General features: G+C 37.7%; 1 protein-coding gene across 1 annotated transcript in view; it reads right to left on the bottom strand.

The window, feature by feature from the left end:
- LOC135694991 (pikachurin) overlaps nt 1-21,182 on the bottom strand; it is a 33,843-nt gene extending 12,661 nt beyond the window's left edge. Inside the window, exons 1-11 of the mRNA XM_065213905.2 lie at nt 21,020-21,182; nt 16,509-16,643; nt 9,306-10,946; nt 8,692-8,887; nt 7,844-8,172; nt 5,362-5,487; nt 4,327-4,564; nt 3,385-3,613; nt 2,607-2,787; nt 2,099-2,171; nt 684-762 (exon numbers count right to left, since the gene is read on the bottom strand). Of these exons, the coding sequence (XP_065069977.2) occupies nt 684-762; nt 2,099-2,171; nt 2,607-2,787; nt 3,385-3,613; nt 4,327-4,564; nt 5,362-5,487; nt 7,844-8,172; nt 8,692-8,887; nt 9,306-10,946; nt 16,509-16,599 (3,183 nt within the window). The 5' untranslated portion in view covers nt 16,600-16,643; nt 21,020-21,182. The remainder of the gene's footprint in view (nt 1-683; nt 763-2,098; nt 2,172-2,606; nt 2,788-3,384; nt 3,614-4,326; nt 4,565-5,361; nt 5,488-7,843; nt 8,173-8,691; nt 8,888-9,305; nt 10,947-16,508; nt 16,644-21,019) is intronic.
- Nucleotides 21,183-21,791: the final 609 nt, after the last annotated feature.

Here is a 21,791-nt window from a genome sequence, read left to right as displayed (position 1 = left end):
AAAATATCAAGTGTTTAAGATAGGAATAAAGAACAAAAGTGCTGTAACTGGATCGTTCAATTTCTCAAAAAGACATCTGTTCTTTCTAGAGCCACTTTGCCGTTGGCCTTGCTCTTATTGTATTTCTTCTCTGCCTTATAGATCGCTTTTAATAAAAGAAAATGCTTAGATCGTTCAAAAATCTCCTTGTTTTTCTGTCAAGAGACATACGAATGACGGTGATCGGGGTACCGATTCAATATAGCAAGTTTTTTTAAACTTTGACCTGAAAGTGTGTGCGATTTAAAAAGGACCATTTTTTTCAAGAGTTTTTGGTACAACACTGTCTAGTTATGTTTGCGGGTTTTTATGATGTGCAAACGTGACTATGTCTTACTAATTACAGTTTGTCAACTGTAGAGACATTGATAGAAAAGCCTTAACCCTGTACCCCATTTTGAAATGGGCGAGGCCAAGGTGCGACAAATTGCAGTTTCCTTTCTTTCTTCTAATAAGTGCTACGAATCTGTTTCTTTCCAATCTTGGAACAAAAATGAAATTGTACAGGCTGTACAATCACTCTACAACATCACAAGTAAAGTAATCCACTCATTAAAATAATCAATAAACTGCTGCCCGAACTTAATGTTGAAACACAGTATTAGTGTTGATGGAAGTTGGTAGATTGATTAAAGAAAATTCACCTGTCCTTTCCACAAGATCAACCCACTGGATGCATTTGACTTGAAATCCAGCGAGAAAAAGGAACTTGGCTGCAACATGCTGCAAAGCGGGAATACCAAGTTAGTTCTTTCTTTACGTATATAACTTCAGATTTAAGACTATTTGCTCATCGTCTAAAGATTACATTTGGATTTCCAATTTAAGAATTAGAGATCCTATCAATATTTAGGTACCACTCGGTCTCAAAATCGCAAGCCCGTACCAGAAACCTGATGCATAGCTATTCCTAATTTTGGAAAAAAATTGTCGCCTCTCAGCTGCATCTGAGAGCTTGGAAGCAACGTGTTGTAATAATTTCTTGTAAAAATTTCATCTTCTAGAAACAATTTAGTTCAAAAAACGAGACAATAGGCTTTGGGTGAAAAATTGCTTGCACTATTAAACGAAGAGAAATTGAGTGAAACAGCCTTCTATCAAATAATTTCTTTTCATTCGGTAATAAATTTATATATTCATTATTCGCAAAAATTGATTTGCAGGGGAAATTGAACCAATTATTAAAACTGCGATTAAAAAGACTCTACACTGCTTTCAGGTCAGAGTTAATTGAATTTCTACACACATGTTTGGCTGGATGTTCATCAGAGCGTCATAAGTAGATCTACACAATAAACGCACGACAAAGCCTCTTTCTGACGCCACCCGACTATCAAATACGTTCGCGTAGCTGCAAGGAGGTGGTTATGGAGTGGCAATGTAATGACGTCATAGAAATCCATTTTGGAAATTTCAAAATTAGAGCATGGTGAATTACCTTTAAATGTGCAAAATAAATTAAAATTGTAGAAAATTGGCTGAGGTATGGTTAATGAAAGACCTAAGTTTGGCTAATGAAGTACAATTGTTTTGGTCTGATTACGCATAAGAACCAAGGCTAAGTTGAGCCTTTATTCGCAGCTACATTGAGCCTTGGAAAGCAAGAAAGTGGCAAAAGGTAGAGGCGAGCTCACCGATATGTAGAAAAAAAGATCGGAAGTTGAGTATACATGAATGAAAAAACTTTTATAGCGTAAAAGATATATCTAGCAAATAGTGGAGGTAGCTTGAATGTTGTTGAATGTGGCACATAACTGTTAAAAATATGATGATCTGAATCCTTTCAAGTGAAAAAATCATGTTGTTCCTGACCCCACAACAGTGCCCTGCAAGCCTACTTTTGCGCCTTCTCCCATTAATCATAGAAAGCAAGTATGCTCCACTTCTCCGCATTGTTTTTAGTTCAGTTAGCACATTTGGTTTTTGCTCCATTAGTTCACTGGTTAATACTTTCATCAGAATGTTTTTTATCACCGGTTGCCAACAAACCCGCCTACTCAGTGGCTTACACGAATACCTGACATTTGAAAAACCAGGAAGGAAAAAATGCCATACTCACTGTAGAAAGAAATCTTTCTCTTGAAATCGTAAGAAGCTATGGCCGTTAAATTTTGGAATGCTGATTTTGGTTCCTGAAAAGATATCAATTCAATAGCATAAGGTTACTGCATGTGTGCGAAATTTAATTCTAGTTTCTAGACAATGTTTCAATTTCAAAGCATACGATTGCAAGCATACTTTTTAGATAGACTGTCTGTTTCAAGGTGCTACTACCTAAGTCTACACGTTTACGCCTATAGATGCCTGATGATCGTACTAGGTTTGAGGCACAGGGCGGCAATTTAAAAATACTCTGCTCTACAAGCAAAGACATAGATTTACTCATTTTTCATCGTGTTCTTTCTGACCCTTATTCTGACGTTTTATGCGCTGAGGAGTAGCAGACGAAAAACCTTTTAGCCAATATGTTGTAAAATGGTTGCTTTTCCCAAAGCCATTTTCAAGTTCTGTACCGCCAAAAAACTGTTTACTCATCTTTAAAAACAAAGATTCAGTCAAATACTTGCCTTTCTCACATGACTTCCCATTGTATCCTAAATAGCAATGGCAATATGATTCACCCTTGTACGATTCACATTTGCCATGTTTTGAGCAGGTGTTCGTGAGACATTCATGTGCCTCACAATTAGAGATATCCCTGCCTTTAACTGCTTTGTCCCATTTTAGCAACTTGTTGTTTATTGTGATCTGAAAGAATTACAATGTTAGCAGACCGATACTAATAAAGCTATTACGCTGAAAATATAACATCAATAAACGTGGCTAAGTTTGTCTGGTGTCAAGAAATCTCTGATGTATTACCCCAAACTTAAATTGCGTTCTCTCATACTTGTATTTGCTGGAATTCAAAAGCACATCTATTTTCGATAGCAATACTCGTTTCTAAACAGGTCATGTATGTGGGAAAGTTTTATGAGTGCAATATCAGTATAAAAGCAGAGGCAACGTTCATAGACTATGATGGCTACTAACATCTTTATTTACCCTAGCAGAATAATATATTCGCTCTCTTATAAATTATGTACGATTTTTGTCATATTTTTGTTTAGGGTATTATCAACGCCTACATCTTTTAAGCAGCTTTGGGTATCAACATTCGCTAACAGCGCAACTCTGGAAAAAAACAGCTGGACTTTCAAAGCTGCAAAATCCCTTCTTGTCATTATTTAAAGTAGTTGCTATACATCTGAAGCAAAGAGACTGTCCTCATAAAAGCAACAATTATCAAGATCTTTGTACCTGAAGGTGTTTTACATACTATTCAGCTTTCATAGTTCAGCATACCTTTTCAATACATCCTTTGAAATGTGTGTGCGTCTCTGCTGCAATTGGGATGCTTGAAAAATCGTTTGTGCCGCCAATAAACAAAGGTTCTCTCAATTTCAGCATCTGAAATGGACCTTTCGAGATGCCAGTAACTGGGACATCATTGTCAACAGACAGATTAGCAGTTCTACCTCTTCGCACCACCTTTATATGGTACCATTTGTTCATCACTAGTTGCCGCTGGCTCCTATAATAGCGCAACATTACATTGAGAGACAGTAAGGTATTGCAAACAGTTAGGCTAGTAGCAAATTTTCTTAACAAAACAAGCACTGAGATTTTCCTGACCATCATAGGCGGGATAAAGTGATTGATAGTCGTCAAATTGTCCCTCGCTCTAAAGGGGGTCATGAACTCTGCAAAAGTACAACTCTGAAAAGAAAACGAGGCTAGAAATACGCACAAGGCAGCCAAGTACAAGTGATTTCAAAAATCCCGTAATCTCCAAGGGGACCTGAGGCTTATAATGCTACAAAGTGGGATGCGATGGGATGTTGCTCATTCGTAGTTAGTTCTTCGATACAATTTCACGATCTTCATGAACAAGCTATTTCTCTGGAAGATATTTCAGCTCCTTTCAAGTCCCAACAAGATATACATTTCAGATTGGCCCAAGTGACTGGCCACAAATCAAATTCAAGGACTTTTGAAAATTGTTAAATACTGCTACAAATCCAGTATCTTTAAGTGGGAAACTTTGATAAAATAATGATGTTTATTCCAATTTACTGTATTTGGTCCTTTTAACTTGAACACTGCCAGAACATTTATATTATACACTAAGAGCAATGCTTTGCCCCACAGCCTGAATTTTCAAATATACAATAAATGACTTGATTCTCTCGATGCTTAGCAAACACCTCTCAAGCAAGTCTACGAGAACGTAACCAAACTACGTACTTTATGATCGCCTCCCCAGTTCCACAGTCATATCGCAGCTCTGCTGATCCGTTTCGCAAAGCCAAGAGAACGAAATCACCAAGACCATCCCGTCTATCTCCATTGAATAATACAAGTCCGTTCTTAGTCTGTGGTTTAATTACTACTTCAATATCTAGCGTAGACCAAGCACCGGATAGGAGACCTTCGAACTGCATGAAACCAGGACCGTTGAATTGTGGGACTGTTATATTGGCGGCTGAAACAGAAAAAGAGAAAATATTGAAGTCGACACATTAAAGGAAAACGATTTCCTCGTCGAGTGATTAGTAATTGTTACATGAAGACTTTGAATTAGGCTACCAGGCTACAATGAAAAACCTCAGAAATGGACCTATCATTACCGGACAAATAAGTATGGTCGGCCCCAAGATCTTTTTGCGATCGAAGCCTTTTGGAAGTAGCTTTCAGACAAAGGACATATTCTCACGACTGACAGTATCTCTCCTTCGCATGTATCCGTCGGCTGTTTTGCATATAATTGCTGCATGTCTTATTGCTCAGTAGACGCTTGTTCTGCTCATCTAGACTAAACACATTTTCTTATACAATTCCAATCTCAGCTATGAAGAATTTCGAAATAGGATGAGCATTATCCTTGGTGATTATATGCAATGCTCAGCTTTTTTAACCAAAATCTAATCATGATTATGATTATCTATTAGAAAAACAAGTATGATTTTTCTCAATTCGATTCTTTTAACATTTCCTTTGTCTTTGTAAAAACAAGGATTTGGCTTTTGTCCCAACAAGATATAAAAAACCCCTGGCTTTCTTCTTGCTCTACACTGCTCTTAATCTAAGATGTTTTAGCTTAAGAATTGCTTGTACGGTAAAAGGACTTAAATTTTATCGAGAAAAAACCATACTTGAGTAGCATGACGATCTTAACCATTCAAATAGTTTGAGATTAACAAGATATCAGAAATCTTCAATACAATTAAAATTAACTTTTAAAATAAATAATAACAATATTATCTTTGCTGCCATTCAGACCTGTTGAGCAATTTGAGCTTGAATATCCAAGGTGACAATGACAATTTGCTGAATTCTCAATAGAAGGTACGCAGACACCGTTATTTGAGCATTTTCTCTCCAAACAAAACCCACTTGTGCAGTCACCTTTAAGGGAAAAAACAATATTTGTGTTTAGCTTCAATATAAAACCGAAGCGTGTAACTGAAGATGTATAATTTCCGATTGAAGTTGGGAGATGTTTAACATACGCAAATAAAAAACTAGTGACCAAGGACTGCAGAGGCAGGTAGACTTAAGCCCCACCCTCTAATTATTTTCAACACTCTGCTTAAAACAATAAGAAAATAATCTTGCTCTTGGCATTATGAATGTTTGGCTCTCCAAAATGTTGTAGTCCAATAACCCCCCTCAGCCCGTTATATGCCCAGCAGTCCCTGCTCATGATAAGAAATTTTGTACCTAGGTACTCCTGTTTTGTGAGAAAAGCTGAAGGGACCCTGAAAACATACACCATTATGGAGAAAAAAGTCATTACGGGATGATTATAAACTAGTGATTTCCGCATAGCGAATCTTCGATCAACGGATACCTATCCCAACTGAAAAAATTTCTCAACCCTATACATCAAATCTTCAGATCAAGGATATCGTCAAACAACGTACAGTAACTTTCTTCCCACGAGTATCAGTTAGCTATTTCAAGGTTTTGTTGTATTTGTGTATGGGAAAGAATGCAACAGTAAAGAAAATATTAGGAAAGTGACTGCTTGTATAATTCTTCGTGAACAGTGACTCGCTGAATCATTTTGCAAATATCCTGACAAATGTTTTCCAAGCTCCCATAAAACATTGGGTAAAACTACAAGTAAGTTAACTTGATATGAATCAATGGCTGATGTATGACTGCCATGGTCGATGACAACATTATAAGACCTGTTTATATGAGCATAATAGTGAACAGTTTTTTGGCGGTACAGAACTTGAAAATGGCTTTGATAAAAAGCAAACATTTTAGAACATATTGGCTAAAAGCCTAAAATGACGAAATAGCTTTTAGCCAATATACTGTAAAATGTTTGCTTTTTTCAAAGCCATTTTCATGAAAATAATTATCCCACCTTTCAGCCCATAAGCTGTCAGATGGGATAAAATCATCGAATGCTTACATGCAAATTGTATCCCACACTCCAGCTTATGGCCCTTTTTTATCCTACCCTTCAGCTTTCCCAAGATACCACGGCACGACATTTTTTGCTATGGAATGCGAACGCATGCGCATAGATAACAATTTCATCCCAACTCCTAGCCAGTATTGATTTTGTATAGGAAAATTTCATTCCAAGAGGCAGGATCCAGCAAGCTTGGAGCAGGATCTCATTTGCCACGGATAGAGCGTTTCTCATATCCGAATTACATATCCAAACACAAGGTCGGAATTACAAAGCTTTTTATAGGGAGGCTTGATCTCGTCTCCCATCCCATGGGCTGGAAGGTGGGAAAATTTTGCTCATTTAACTAGGCCCAATACCTTTGAAATCGCGCTAGAATTAGAGCATTGAAAACTTAGGAAACATAATATGTGCTAAGATAAACAGCATTTGGTAAGAAGCAAAATAAACTAAACAGAGACATTTCCACTGCCGACAATAACAATAGCCTCGCGTGAGATGCACATGAAAAATACTATGAAAAAATGCTTTTATTCATATTTGTCGTCACCAAACGTTAGGGGTTTTTCACCTAAAGTTGACAACCATGAAAATCTCAAGGATTACCGTCATGTGTCCCCTTGAGGAAAGAGCCTAAGTCTCGCAACCTTTCTAAAATGAAAAATGTATGACCTAAAATGTATACATTTAAACACCCGAAGCGTGGATGAACACATGGAACTGGCACCTAGGGAATTTCCATTGATTTTCATATGGTTTTGAGATATTCGAAAGAGTCATCTCTGCTTGCGATGGTGCTGCGTCATATCAAAGATTGGTTTTGAAAAACATATTTCTGATGGCTGCAGAAAGTTGCAGTTCTAAAAGTCCGACAATCCTTTTTGCGCCTAAAATTCATTCAAAATCTTGATTGGACAGGTTTAGTTGATGTAAATCAAACAGATGCGTTTTAGTCAGCCACAGACTGTCCTAAGTCAAGGGTTTTAATTGAACATCTTACGGTTTGGGACGCAGGCTACAATAGCCGGGAAAATTGAATCACTTCAACTCTTCCATAAATTCAGCTTTATTTACTCAGACAGCCGCAGCCAATTGCAGTCTTTAAAAAAAGAGCGTTCCATTTAAACATATTTGCTTGGTGACACAACAGGACCATCGCAGCCATCCTTAAAGAAACTACCGATTCTATAGAAACCGATTCTACTGAAGCCGATTCTATCTTCTCAATTTTTCTTTTTAACTTTATTCTTCTTAGTAATTCTTTCATTTGATTCATATATTCAATGCTAGATAACAAAAGTAAAGCTATTTGTCAAAATGGGGTTAAATTACCGATATTCAAGCCTTGAACTCCAGTCATGTTTCGGCTTTCAGTGATAAGGTCTTTGCCCTCAACCTTGAACTTCTTGACACAGCCAGAAAAACCTGGTGTAAAGCCAACATTCTTTAAATCGAGATGACTGTCCGTTAACCCGCCAAGATAGAATTCGTCGTATCTGTGATATCTTTGAAGACAACTTCCACTAAAGGAGGATACAAGAGAGTCATCCAGCTGCAAGTGGAATTTGCCTCCAAACTTCCTTATTGTTACGCGGTGCCATTGTGATAAAGTCAGTCTTCTTGAACTGGTTAGTGCCATGAAGCCTTTTCCGCAGTCAGCTCTAAAAAAAGAAAAAAGCTTTGTAATAATGCAAATATAAATACCTTCAGGAATCGTTTTCTAAAATGCTAGAAAACCAAAGTAGAGAAATTATATTCAAAAACATAAATTTATCACCTTACAGATGCTGCAGAGGGTCGAAAAAAGAGGGAGGGGGTGGCTGAAACGGAAGAAAAAAGGCTTCACAGGTGGTCAACGTCTTAATTCTTTACGTTTTTTGCAAGAAGTGGAGTCCCCCAAGCCTCCCTTTTCCGCGGTGCCAGTTTGTGCAAAATGATGTAGAATTTTTAGTAACACAATGACTGTACGAGTATACTTAATGTCTAATATACATCATCATCTCATATCATAAGTATCCAAACATAGGAAAAAATTATATTAATGACTTGTAAAAAAATGGCCTAGCTCGAGGAAACATGCGACAATATAGACATGAATTGCTAAATCATTATTATTTAAAGGCTTCAATTTACTATTCGTCTAAATATGAGCTCTATAACAGTTTAAGTAGGTTTTTTACCTTAACTGTACGTAGCCATCTAGGAGCAATACTGCGAGGAAACCATTGTTAAAAGCAGCATGGCCGTAAACCAAGAGCCCACTACGCTGATCTGATCTGAATTCAATGGACAGTCTCCAATTCTTCTTTTTATGAATAACTTTACGGAACATCATGTACGAGTCTCCTCGGAACTTTGGATGTGTGAACGGTGATGCTATAAAGAATAGTAACAGTTTTGAAAATAATGGTACAAACAGCTTAAAAATAAGTAGATATTACGTAACATTAGCGCAATCCTAATTTTTCTTTTGACGCAAAGAAAACGTAACTATAACGTAAAACTAACGCAGCATGCGAAGCTGACGTAACTATAACGTAAAACTAACGCAGCATGCAAAGCTGACGTAACTATAACGTAAAACTAACGCAGCATGCAAAGCTGACGTAACTATAACGTAAAACTAACGCAGCACTATTGTATCATTAACTGAACACTAACCTAACATTAATGTAGCTCAAACGCAACACTAACATAAGGTTAACGTAACACTAGCAAAGCAAAGGTAAGGTAATACTAACATAAAATCAACATGACGTTAACATCAGGACAGCAACAGGTGAATTTTACTTACCTCTTTCGCAGTATTTTCCACCAGTTCCTATCGGACAAAGACACCTTGCAGTGTGTTGTCCAAATGCTCTACATATTCCTCCAGACTTGCAGTTCAAAGTCTCACAAGTATGAACTTTCAAAGATTCGTCAATGTTCCTTGTTATGCTTGGGAGTAAAGATGCCAAGACTGGAGTAGCTGCATTACTTGTGAAATTCGGTCTCACAGTTTCGCTAGCAGATAAAACTCCACTTGCATTTACTACCGTAGAAATGGATGAAAGAACGAGTGTGGATGGATTCAACGTGGCTGAACCACTATCTATGCTTTTAGCGGCAGAGATCATGAAAGAGCTAGCCGATATATGAGCTGCCTTACTGAAAATTTGATTTGAGGCAAAAGATGCAGTTGAAGTTTGCAAGTATTTTGCTCCGACAGGAGATGAATGGACAACAGAACCAAGTGACTGATCTGTTCCATCTACAATCTCAGTTTGCTTCACATCTGAGTTTAACGCACTCGATGAATTCAACTCAGGTACTGCTGTGCTTCTACTTACAATGCTGTTTGGTTGGGTGAATGAAGTAAATATGGTTGGTTTTCGTGATGTTTCCTGCATTTGGTCAGTTCTGCTCGGATTTTTGTCAGGCATTTCAATAATCATCGACAGATCGTTGTTTTGCATCGTATAATTTAACTCGATATCTTTAGTCCTGTAATCAACTTTCTCTAAATAACTTGAAGTAGAAGAGAAGGTACTATTTGGTAGATTGGGGAAGGCCATAGCTTTTGTAAACTGTACCAGCTGAGGATCGAAGGGTGGTGTAGCAGTTATATATTTTGTTAAAAAACTGCTTTTGCTTAATTTACCAAAATAAGAAGATACAGGTTTTGTTTTATAAACAGCCGAAGTTTCAGCAATAGTCGTTTCTGTTAAACCACCATTTGGTACTGTCTTAGAGGCTGACAACTTCTCCAAAAAGACAGGCATTGTTTGTCGAACCTTCGTAGTTGCAACATGATTGATATCCAAAAGTGAATTCACGTTTTTTGTCGTAACATTCGAGTCTTGTATAGCCATGGTTGGGTATAACTTTAGTTTCTTCGTAGTCAAAGGAGTTCTTTTAACAGTAGGTTGTGATGCCAGTGAGATATTTTTTTTCATCGAAGAACTCTTTGTTACAAACACTAAGCTATTTTTTGTATGATTAGCGATCTTTGCAGGCTCACTTACTAATACTGTGGATGCCAAAACTCTCGTTGAATTTGAAGATATTTCTGTGTACCGCAATGGCCACGTCGTTGTATGTAAATTATTGTTAGTAGTCGAATTCGCTAGCACTAAATCAACTTTAGATTTACTAGTAGGTCTTTCTAATTTTGAAATGACCTTAGCAGTGGGCCTCGTTTTGAGTCCGGTCTCTGATTCATGCGTGACCTCCTCACAGTCATTGTCCTCGTCATCACACTGGGGAATAGGCCCATCTCCTGAACTTACCCCAGACCCTTCTTGAGGGCCCTCTTCCTTGATACGAAATCGAGAGAACAGCCTCGCATCAAATGGTTTAAGCCGAACCGGAGGTTTCCATCGGTTTGGCTCGTGGAAGTTTTCTTCCTGCAGCTTGTTCTTGTTTGCTTGAAAGTCTTTCCACTGTCCATTATCTGTTATCATATAAAGAAAAAATACGTTATGATTAAAATAAAAAAGAGAACCCAAGGCTATAGAAGTGGCTTGTGAGGATCCACAAGCATCTTGATTATAATGGGAGAATGGACTGATACAGAATTATTGCCCGATTTTATATATTCGTCTTGGTAACATTTATTGGAGTTAAGGATACCTTGTTTAAAGGTCATTGAGAGAAAAGTCTGGATTTACTGCTTAATGAATGTCTTGGTTTTCATCCGTGCATAGGTGACTGGTGACTCTTTCAAAATACGTATGTGTTTGCCTTTTAAAACAGATAACTAATAAACATGTACCATGTATGTGAAAAGATAATATACCATGAATTCAATTTTACGCATGGCTCCTTTAAAAATATTTTGGTATATCAATCAATTATAAAAAATTATTGTCAATACCTAACTTTTACAAAACCTATCTTTGTTTTAGAGCAACTTTACAGTGGCAGTCATATGCATACTTCGAACAACTTCACATCTAAATATTGAGATGGCAACTTGTGGTGAACTTAAAATGGCTTTCGCAAGAAAACCGATTAGAATGCTTAGACGAAAAAAGGTATGGCCTAATACTTTTTCACAATTGTGTTACTTTGACTGCGGTTAGATTACAAATAAAAAGATGGGCTTATAGTTGCTACTTCATTATGGATTACTTGTTAGTGGTCTTCTGATTCAATCAATTGTCTTCAAAAATACGGCAGCCAGTTCACTCTGCTTGCTGCAATTGTATTCTTGAAATCTATGGGAGGTTTTAAAGCCTCGTTTTCGGTCCAGGTTGTCTTTGAAATAGAGTCGAGCGTGAAATTGACTAAAATTAAAGGGATCTGGATTCGTTCCTTAATGGAACAGTACAACGTGATACTGGATATATCAAAAAAGGCTCTAATAGTAAAAAAGATTGGCTTGAAGTCATGGAATCATGCTAATAAAACTTTTGGATCGACAGAATAATGATCGGTAGAAAAGAAATTTAATGTTCCATTCCGAAAACTTCAACCATGCTGCCATCGGCAGGTACATAAAAGAAGTGTGGATATAAAGTATGCCGATTTGCTGCAACCGTTTGCGCGTACAACAAAACAGTGCAAAAGATTGATAAATCTCATACCATGTGAATGTATATCATTTCTAGTATTCTTGGAGATACAATTCACAACGTTAGTTTGGCCAGTAATTAATCTCTGCAAATCCCTACTCTTACAAGATTTATACCTAAATGCGATTATCTAAGACCTCCTTGATTATCTTAATCTCTGCTTTTGTCATAAAATTTGTTGTATCAGTGCAAGGTATCTCAAACATTGGTTAGAATACACAGCAAGGATTATCGTCACGGTTAGAAAGGCGTCTGCATCGAGAACCAAGTGTTTGTGGGATCTGATTTTCTGTTGGCTGGGTGAGCAAAAGGTTGTAAAATCCAAAGGCGCATTCCAACTTGAGGAGCTGTGAAGAGTTTGGTCTTTGTGGCAAAGTGCTCAGTTTAGTACAAAGGCCAGCTAATCAGTGAGCCCGCTATGGGAATTGCTCCTCTACTGGCCCCAGTACAAGTTAGATCAGCCTCACCAAAGACATGAAAAGAAGATCAGCCACATGATAGGGAAAATAACGCACCCTTTTTTGAATTTTTTGGATTTTAACTCCCCCTACTGTGACAATCGCTTGGAAAGGGTAGTTGAAAGGACAACAGGAGGGTTAACAATGTCCTATTTAAGTGAAAAGGATCTTAGTAGTATTTTGAAGCAAATATAGAAACATAAACATTTTACCAAAATGCCATAATTACAAACTGCACACTTAGCTGCTGATTTGTTCATGTCCAGTGTTTTTTGACACTTTCTTCTTCCGTCTTCACGCCTAGACGTTTTAGTAAATTCTACGGTTGCTTGATCAATAACAAAACGTTTCGGGTTTGATCATCGGCATTCACGATGGACAGTGGCACAAGGGTGTGACACTTCTCTAAGAGTTAGAAATTAGCCCGAGGCCTAAATGAGGATCATAATATTGACTAATCGTCAAGCTACATTGATGTTTCAGAGAAAGTGACAAAAATGTCTCTAGGCAAGGGACCAAAGATTCAAGAAAAGTGTTCACTTTCTCCTGGCCTGTAAATCAGAGCGTGGCCTAGGTGTAACAGTTTAAGTTTCATTCAATTACCTATTGTGATCTATTATCTATTCTTCAAGGTTGATTCTGTGGAAGGAATATATATCCCTAACGCTATCTGAAATCCAAGTGAAAGATTGCTGCAGAGTCAACGGGGAAAGCCACTCTGATGTTTTTGCCAAAGGTAAAGGGGAGAAAGCCATCAGTGTTGAAGGGGAATCTTTCATGCTTTATAAATAGAATTCTTCTGCTTCTAGAGTAAGTCGGCTTTAGATTAAAACGACAGCCATGAATCCACTCTTCTTGATTTATCGATTGATTCTTCAGGTCATTTGAAATTGGCTCTTAACGCTCTAATTACGGATTCAATAGCATAATGAATCGTGGATAATCCTAATCTCGGGAGTCAGGAGGCTGCTTTGCACAATATCAGACGCCTCTTACCGCCCATACATTGTCACAAAATACTTTGATAGCATTGCAATCCTTGCGAAAATAAATGAATCTCGATTTGTATCAACTCCCCTAGATTCGTTCAGAAAAATCACTTGTGATGATCCAGTAGTGAGTATTGTCTCAAATCTTTTATAAATTTTAAAAGATTCTTCTATCTAGGTTATTGGTAGTGAGTGTTTCTTCCATAAATTTCAGGAACAGACCGCATAATGAATTTAAAAAGCTTTAAAACGTGTCTGTGGTTCCAAACTCAAAGATGGGACCTCACAGTGAAAGCAAGGCTCGGAGATCAGGTTCAGGGCACACATTGGACACGTGTTCTATTTTCAGTTTCAATCTTTGTTAGTCCTGGTTGGCGAGGTCCCCTTATTCTATACATTGTCACCCAAATGACAACGACCTTTATTTCATTCTTGAACGTAGTTACGAAGTTGGTAAATAGCACAGAGAAGGGGGTGTGAAATCCATATTTTGATGATAAGGGGGCACAGCGACCTTTCTGGCATATTGAATGCATAAGCGGTCTAGGCAGTGCAACTGATATGATAAAAAATTACGAAGTTACTGGGGGCACTGCCCTCCGGCCCCGGCAGATGCTAGACACCCAAAGAAGTAACAAAGTTTGGAATACAAAAGAAGGAATGATACGCGATGTTGCTTTAGCTTTTTTCAACGAAAGGCACGAGACTTTCAATAAGCTTTTTGTTATTGCAAGGGATAAAGGACAAGCTTAATATTTGTGCAAGGATCAAGTCAAACAGTTGCGTTAGCTTGAGCAGTTAAATAGAAAGTATCCTTGTAATCTCGATGGATTTTGTTTCAAGTCTAGATGTTTCTTTACACAGCCTCTGTCACTTAATTTGTGGGAAAGTTTGGTTAGCAAATGTAAATACACTGCAACCACTGGTGGTACGAGGAAAAACGTTTAACTTCAATGGCTACATTAAGAAATTGTCCCGCACATGATTTAATGATTCTGGTATAAGGCACTAGCAATGGGTCATTTTGCGCCAAATAAACCTAAAACTGAGACTTGCCAATCAAACCAGACTTGCATTTGCTACAAAAGAAATACTTTCCTCTCTGACATTCTACTAGAATCCAGAAAAATGATATGGCATTTGCTTGTCACAAAGTTCGAAGGTTTATTTACCGTATTTCCTTAAATTAACGCCCCACATCTCAAAATATCATCCCTCTTATAAACGGCCAAAAGCGAAAAGGCTATCTGTTAGAAATGCGTCTCTTTATTAAACGCCACGCTTAATACATGCCGCACCAAAATGGCAAAATCCGTCATCCCATCACAACATTGGATATACATCGGTTGAAAAGTCAATGCCCTCTACTACTGCATAGGTTTTCGACACCCCTGAACCCCCTCCCCAATCAAACATAACTTCTCCTTGAATTGAATGTCGAAATCGTGCATTATACTTCACAGTAGAGCAGCCAACGAGCAGGGAAAGATCACTTATTATTTCCAAATAAAATTTCGTACGACAACACGTGGAGGCCATGGCTTCCTAGTCTCTTCTCTCGCGCCACCCCAGGAAAAGATACTGAAAACTGGCACCGAGGAGCAGGTGTCTACCCCCTCCCTCCACTTTTATCCAAAAACCGTAAAGTATTAAGAAATAGACGACCAGTTTAGTCCGTCTCTTTTTCGGTTTTAGCCCCCCCCCCCTTCTTTTCTCAACCCTCCGCAGTATCTGGAAATATGGGATCAATCATATGGAAGCACCAAGTGAAAGAGTGAAGGGCCACAAAGCCTGCGGGCTCTGCTTTCAAACAATTTTTTGTTTCAGTGGTTGATAGCAAAGTATGTTAGTTGGGCTACGAACGAACTGTGCCAAAATTTCGATACATTCATTCACATAGGTATCAATGAATGCATGTAAAGTATGCGAGGAAATGTGGTTAATAAAACCTATTGACCTTGAAAGATAATAGAAAGGGCTGGCTTTATCTGTAAAGATGATGAAAGTCCGGAAAGGTGAACGAAGGATTTCATTAAGATATTCATTCATTTAGATTTACCGCAGTTTGCAATCTTTCTCAAACCGTTTGACGGATAACTAAACTTAAATCTTTATCTCACTCAAGTTGAGTTCAATTACTTCAAAATCTTTTGGTGAAAAAGGGGAAAATTAATTAATGTGATGCACCCAAGCAGAAAATCTACGTACTGCCGTGTCATGTTAAAGAGGAGAGGAAAGGAGGTTTTTTCCTCCACTGCTAGGTACCTTTTCATTTGAGAATTGAAATGGCCTTTTACAAAATACTATACCTAGGGGATGGGGGCAATTGCCCCTCCAGCCCCAGTGACTTCCAATTGTTATAAAAAATTTTCTCTTGTTCTCCTCGTTATGTGAAAAGGCTAAATTCCCCTAGTATAGACTATAAAGGTGGTGTTCCGTCACAAGATAAAGGCCGGGTCTCAGTAATTAGGGAGGGGGCTTTCCAACGACCTGCGACTAGAGGCTTAAAATCTTGTTGTAGGCTAGGAAGCATTACCATCGGGCTTTTAACAAGGCTCAAAGTATTACCATCCTTACAATCATAGACAGTTTTGAAGATTGATTCCTATCTCCATTTTCGGTATTGATCTTATTTCGGAATACCGAAATTAATTTTCTTTAAGGAAAATCGTTAAAGTATTCTTGAATCTTGAAACAATAATCTGCTACCTTTGACTTAGATTAGATACATGAAACTTTTCCCAAACACATTTGATTGTCAATGTCTTAATGGCTAGCTATTGCGTTTCCTGTAATAGCTTTTTATTACAGCGTGGATGGAAATAATTTGTGGTGGGTTGACTCTAAGCATCTAATATAAAAACCACACTATTGCGGGAATCCTAAATACATATGCAATTAGCAACATACGGCATACTGTCTTTTTGTATTTCCGTTTAAATTTCGAAAGATATCACAAAATTCTGAAAACGTTATCTGTAATGAAACTTACCTGAAGCGAAGTCTCTCGTATGGGTCCCAGTATTCAAAGTTAAAAGAACAGTGACAAGCAAATAGAGTCTCTGGTAGCATTCCCAAGACATGTTGGATATTGTAGGCACCGATCCAGTCCAAATCTGTTTGTTGTCTACAAAAAAACATGTACTTATCTAATTTGCATGCATTGGATAGAAACGAGCATTGTAATCTTTCGTTACTCGCGTTGCAACTGTAGCTCAAATTCAAAGCAGTCCTCGGTCTCCAATGTAAAATAAGGATTAATGTTCGCATAAAAACAAATTCCACAATAAAATCCGAAAGCACTTCAGACACTGTCGACGGGGCACTGAACAGCAACAGCCCGGAGTGGATCAACAGAGCTCAGCTTGACACCCCAGTGGACCTGTGGAACAACACTAACATCGCTACACTGCAAAATGCACGTTAACAGGATACGTGTTATATCACTGCTCCATATGTCACTGAGTGTGCTTTTGATTACATCTAATAACCATACAGTAAATATCCAAAGAATGCATGCCTTAATTTAAAACACGAAAATATCTTTCATCCACCGCATTCATTTTCCTCGTAGTGACAGCTGATTTGATCCGCAAAGCTCCAATAGCACTTCATTTGAGCAGAGAGCACAACAAAATGGGTAAAATTCTTCGGCTTAATTAGATACAAATCGTTAAAAGGTCGCTAATGTGATAGAAGCACTGCAAATCGCTTTAAAATGCAACACATCACAATTGACCGCAAAAATCTTTGATCTGAAAATATTGAACCCGTTAGCTGCGCGTTGTTGGTCTCACAAACGACTTTCATTTCCGCATCAGAAAGAAATCTCCTTTGCTCGCTCCGAAACAAAAACTCGGAGTTTTCATTTAATATTTCAAGTATAAATGTTTTCTATCTTCTCGTGTGTTTTATAAATATAACCACGAGTTTACAACTATGATTATAATATTTTAGACGGGCTATCAATATGGAAGGCGGGGTCTTTGTGGCTTTCAACTCCTCTGATACAGAACGCAGTGCCTTATAACTTTGATGCAGATAATTTCTGGCAAGAATAGAAAGTTAATTGAAACGACCTTGATATCAATGGATCGAGCCTCTGGATTCGAGAACATATTACTATGTAATAAGCCGATTTTACGAAAATGTATTCAAGCTAATTCGTTTTATCTGTTCTAAGGCGCAGTAATGCACGTGCAACTACCGAAACAAAATATTGGTGCGATTTATAAAAGGATTACCCTTTTTTGTCTTGCCTATAAAGATATAAAATACGAAATAGAGTAAGTGAAACGTGGTTTAGTAAGGGTGCGAGCTAAGAGCAGAGGCTCCACAATATTAGTGTCTAAATCGAAGAATCCTTCTTACACCGCTATTGTCAGTCAACCGGGCCGTCGAGATAGGGGGCTGGGGGCGTTACAACCCTCAGCAAATCTTGCAAATATCCGATTTACTGAGCATTATGTTCTAAGGCTGCACCTGCAGAAAACATGTCAGCAAATGTCCTTTAATACTACCCAATCTGTTGCAAATATACCCTGGGTACCAGAGCCGCAAAAATTAAAAAATAATTTATTAAAAAATAATGAGGGTTGCGGAGGCGAAGGAGAGAGAAGAGAGAAGAAAAGCTTTTCTTCTCTGTTCTCTCTCCTTCGCCTCTGCAACCCTCATTATTTTTTAATATTATTTTCTAATTTTTGCGGCTCCGGTACCCAGGGTATTGCAAATAATGATAGTTCGAATAAAGAAAATTCCTAGGTTGGGAATATACAAAAAGGAAAGGAGCAAGCAAGCTTTTTCTTTAAAAACATTGGACTCTCGCTCTCATTTCGTTTCTTTTCATTTTCAATTTCAATTTTTTAGGCATGGTAGCCCCTCAGTTAGAGAAAAACATATTCACAGGGGGCCATGCATCTAACTACCATATAAGTTAATAAGATATAACAAGTAAAATACAATACAATAAGATTAAAAGAAATAAGATTAAAAAATTTACATATAAAAAGATATTGCGACTCATGCAATGCTGGCTTTTATTAGACCTTCCTTAAATTTCTTTCGGGTTGGCTGACTTTTTGCGTCATCGTTTAAACCGTTCCAGAGACTCGCCCCTATGAATGAGAAACATCTCTGACCAACTGATGTCCTTAACATTGGAGTCCCTAAGTTGGTTAAGTTAATATTAGAATTCTGCAGGACACGAGAGGATGTTTCGCTAGCCCTAGTAAGTGAACATGATGGTTTCAAGATCAAATAACTCCCATCAAACCAACATCCTGCAACTGTTCTGGCTGCACAGTTTTCTAACTTTTGCAGTTTCGCCGGTTGCACCAACATTACCCTTGGAAGGCGTACTTATCATCGAGGCTTTTTGTGATGACCATTTTCATTGCTGATTTACACTCTTTTTTATATAAACCAGTAAATTTAAGTTCAGGCTGAATGTTCTTAAATTTTTTCAAAAAACTGAGGCTGGATTGTTCTTAATTTGTTCTTAATCTAACAGGGTGTAAGCAGTGCGAGTGCTAGCTTTTTCGCTCTAGGGTGGTGTTCAGGCCTCATTTGCCAACAAAGTGAGTGAGACAGCCGTACTTTGCTGACAAATTTGAATATTCACCGAAAGAGCACCCACACATCGCTAAAAATCCGCGATTTTGAGAAAAAACGTTCTTCAAAATTGCATTTCGCAGAAGCTCAGCCTCCGGTTGTTCTTAATTTGTTCTTAACTTTTGACCAATTTTGATGAGGCTCGTGTTCTTGATGAGGCTCGTGAGCCAAATCAGCATTAATAGTATCATTGATCTCAGAAACAGAACTAGATGCAAAACAAATACTAGTATCATCAAAATGTTTCTTATGAATGCATTTACATTTTCGTATCAAACCTTATCCATACCAGAATTACTACTGTTCTTTAAAAGTGACACAGTATAATAGCATTCCAAGAACGTTTCTTGAGATTATTGCACCACCCCCCCCCCCTCCCCTCACAAATGGCCGCACCGCCGCAAACTTTTTATAGCAAACCGAAATTCAAATAGCTAAAGCAAGTTAAATAGAAGTTTTAAGATGACTGTTTGGGTGGGAAATAATGGGAAATTTATCAAGGTAGAGTAATGAAATGTAAAATGCAAATATATCGTTTCTTTCTCCTTATTTTTAAGCCATATCGAACACTGCAAAAACATGAAAACTGAGCTATGGCGATAGGAGTACCTGTAATATATTTGCAACAAAAAAGGTTTCTCTTTGCACAAACCTGTAAGATTTCAGTAAGGCGAACTTGGAAATACTTACTTTTGCTCGGTTGCCCAAAACTGTTAATTCTTCTAAGTGTTATTAAAGTATTTCTCAAAAGTTTTGGTCGAACGATTTTCGTCCTGCAAAAGGCCTAATTTTGGATACCATTTCGTAACATGTTGCAACAGAATACAATTGATAAAATATGTCAGAAGCCTTTAATTCCATCTCTTCCAGTTAATTGCAATGTTGTATAGGGAACAAATATTACAGCAATATGTTCAAAACAGCATTTCAGCTCCTCGCTGAGTGTAAATGCAAAATTTTCTGCGATAAACAGTCGTAAACAGTGACACGTAAGTGCCTGAAAGTCCTCTTTAAAAAACGGCTGTTAAGTGTCACTTTTCGCTAAATTCAAGGCCAATATGACCTTCTGGGATCACAAATACCTAAATGTGATCTTGCCAAAGTTTATTCAAATTTATCATGTGGCATTCAAAAGTAACCTGCTGCAAAAGATTTTGATTGAGCTTAACAAGTTTTACAAGGGTTTCAAGGCTTCGAGACTGTCCAATTAAACATTTATTTTCTTGATATTTAAAAAAGATATCTTTGTCAAAATGAAAATGAAAAATATTGCCAATGGTTTAAAGTTTTGTGGAAGAAAAATGGTATTTTCATGGAAGAAAAAGGCCCAGGTATAAAAATATGGTTTATGACCTCAGAAGACGACAAAGAAAAGAAACGAGGTAAGACTGATGAAATGGCTGTGCACAAAAAGTCGTCTTTCTGCAACAGATAAATGCTCGACCATTCGTGACGTAACATTAACCCTAACAATCCATTTAATTCTACCAGAGAAGCTATTTATAGAAGCAAAGAAGTAGAAAATTGATTCGTCTATATATTAAACAAATTGTTATGGGTTAAAGAAATATTTGGAGCAGCTTAAAATGTCTGTTTTGCGGCCTAAAAATATAATACGTACATACGTATGGCTGAAGTGGCAGCTGATTCCAAAATGACTTTCTGTACTACGATGTGTGCCCGAGAAATGGTTCTTCAGAATTTGGAAGCCCTATTGAGCTTAAGTGTTCAACCTTTAATGATGTGAGACAAGAATTCTTATTCGTTGCAAAACTTAAATATAATATCAAAAATGCTGCGCTTCAGTTCGTTGATAATGGGCCATTTTGTGCTGGCGTGACGTTAGCAACAGGGTTTAGCAACAGACGTTTTTGCAAGAAAAAGTCAACTCACCCTTGAATAGAGTACAGTCACTAGAGTACCAGCGGCAAAATATTGGCAATGCTCTGGCATTGAATTTCTGAGGGTTGCAATGCTGAAACTTCAAATGTTTTCTAGCCACCCTACTGCGTTTAACAAGACTAAAAAAGGTTGGTCCACAGCTTCGATACCTTGATATTCATTGTCGTTCGTTGAGAATAACAAGCTAACTCTCATGTGAATTGTGTAAAAAATGCGAGCAAGGGCGACACAAGATAAAAGCGTCCTGTTATTTTTTTACATAAATTCCATCTGTTTGTTTGTGTTTATTTAACCTCAGGCTTGGCTTATTCACGGACAGGCCGTAAAAGAGTGTCATCTTTAGCAGACCCGGAAGAGTTCAGTGACAGCTAAACTGCACAAGCCAGTATCATTTGGGAAATATGCTACACTGTATGTATACATTACAGTTTCAAAGGGCAATCCCCAGTCAAGCCGTGGGGAATTTTTTGAAAACAAATTAGATAAGGGGATCGTTGTAAATCTGAAGAGTGCAACGCAGTCTATTCCAATGCATTTTGGATGTGTATGTGTATTGGGACATTATTGAATTTGTGCAAAGCAAGTATCATGTTTACATGTTGTAATACCCATGTTTTTACAATGTTAGCATAAATACATGTATAGCCAGATTCTTCAATCGATATTTAGTTATACAGTATAACTAAGATAGTCCAGCTAAAGCCCCCCAATTAATCTCCTTTCCGCGTTCCCATTCCCGGTGGAACGGGCTCTGCTGTCCGAA

Source organism: Rhopilema esculentum, chromosome 8, assembly GCF_057945365.1.
Source record: "Rhopilema esculentum isolate cy_ngs chromosome 8, ASM5794536v1, whole genome shotgun sequence".
Lineage (NCBI taxonomy): Eukaryota > Metazoa > Cnidaria > Scyphozoa > Rhizostomeae > Rhizostomatidae > Rhopilema > Rhopilema esculentum.
This window is presented reverse-complemented; position numbering and strand designations above follow the sequence as displayed.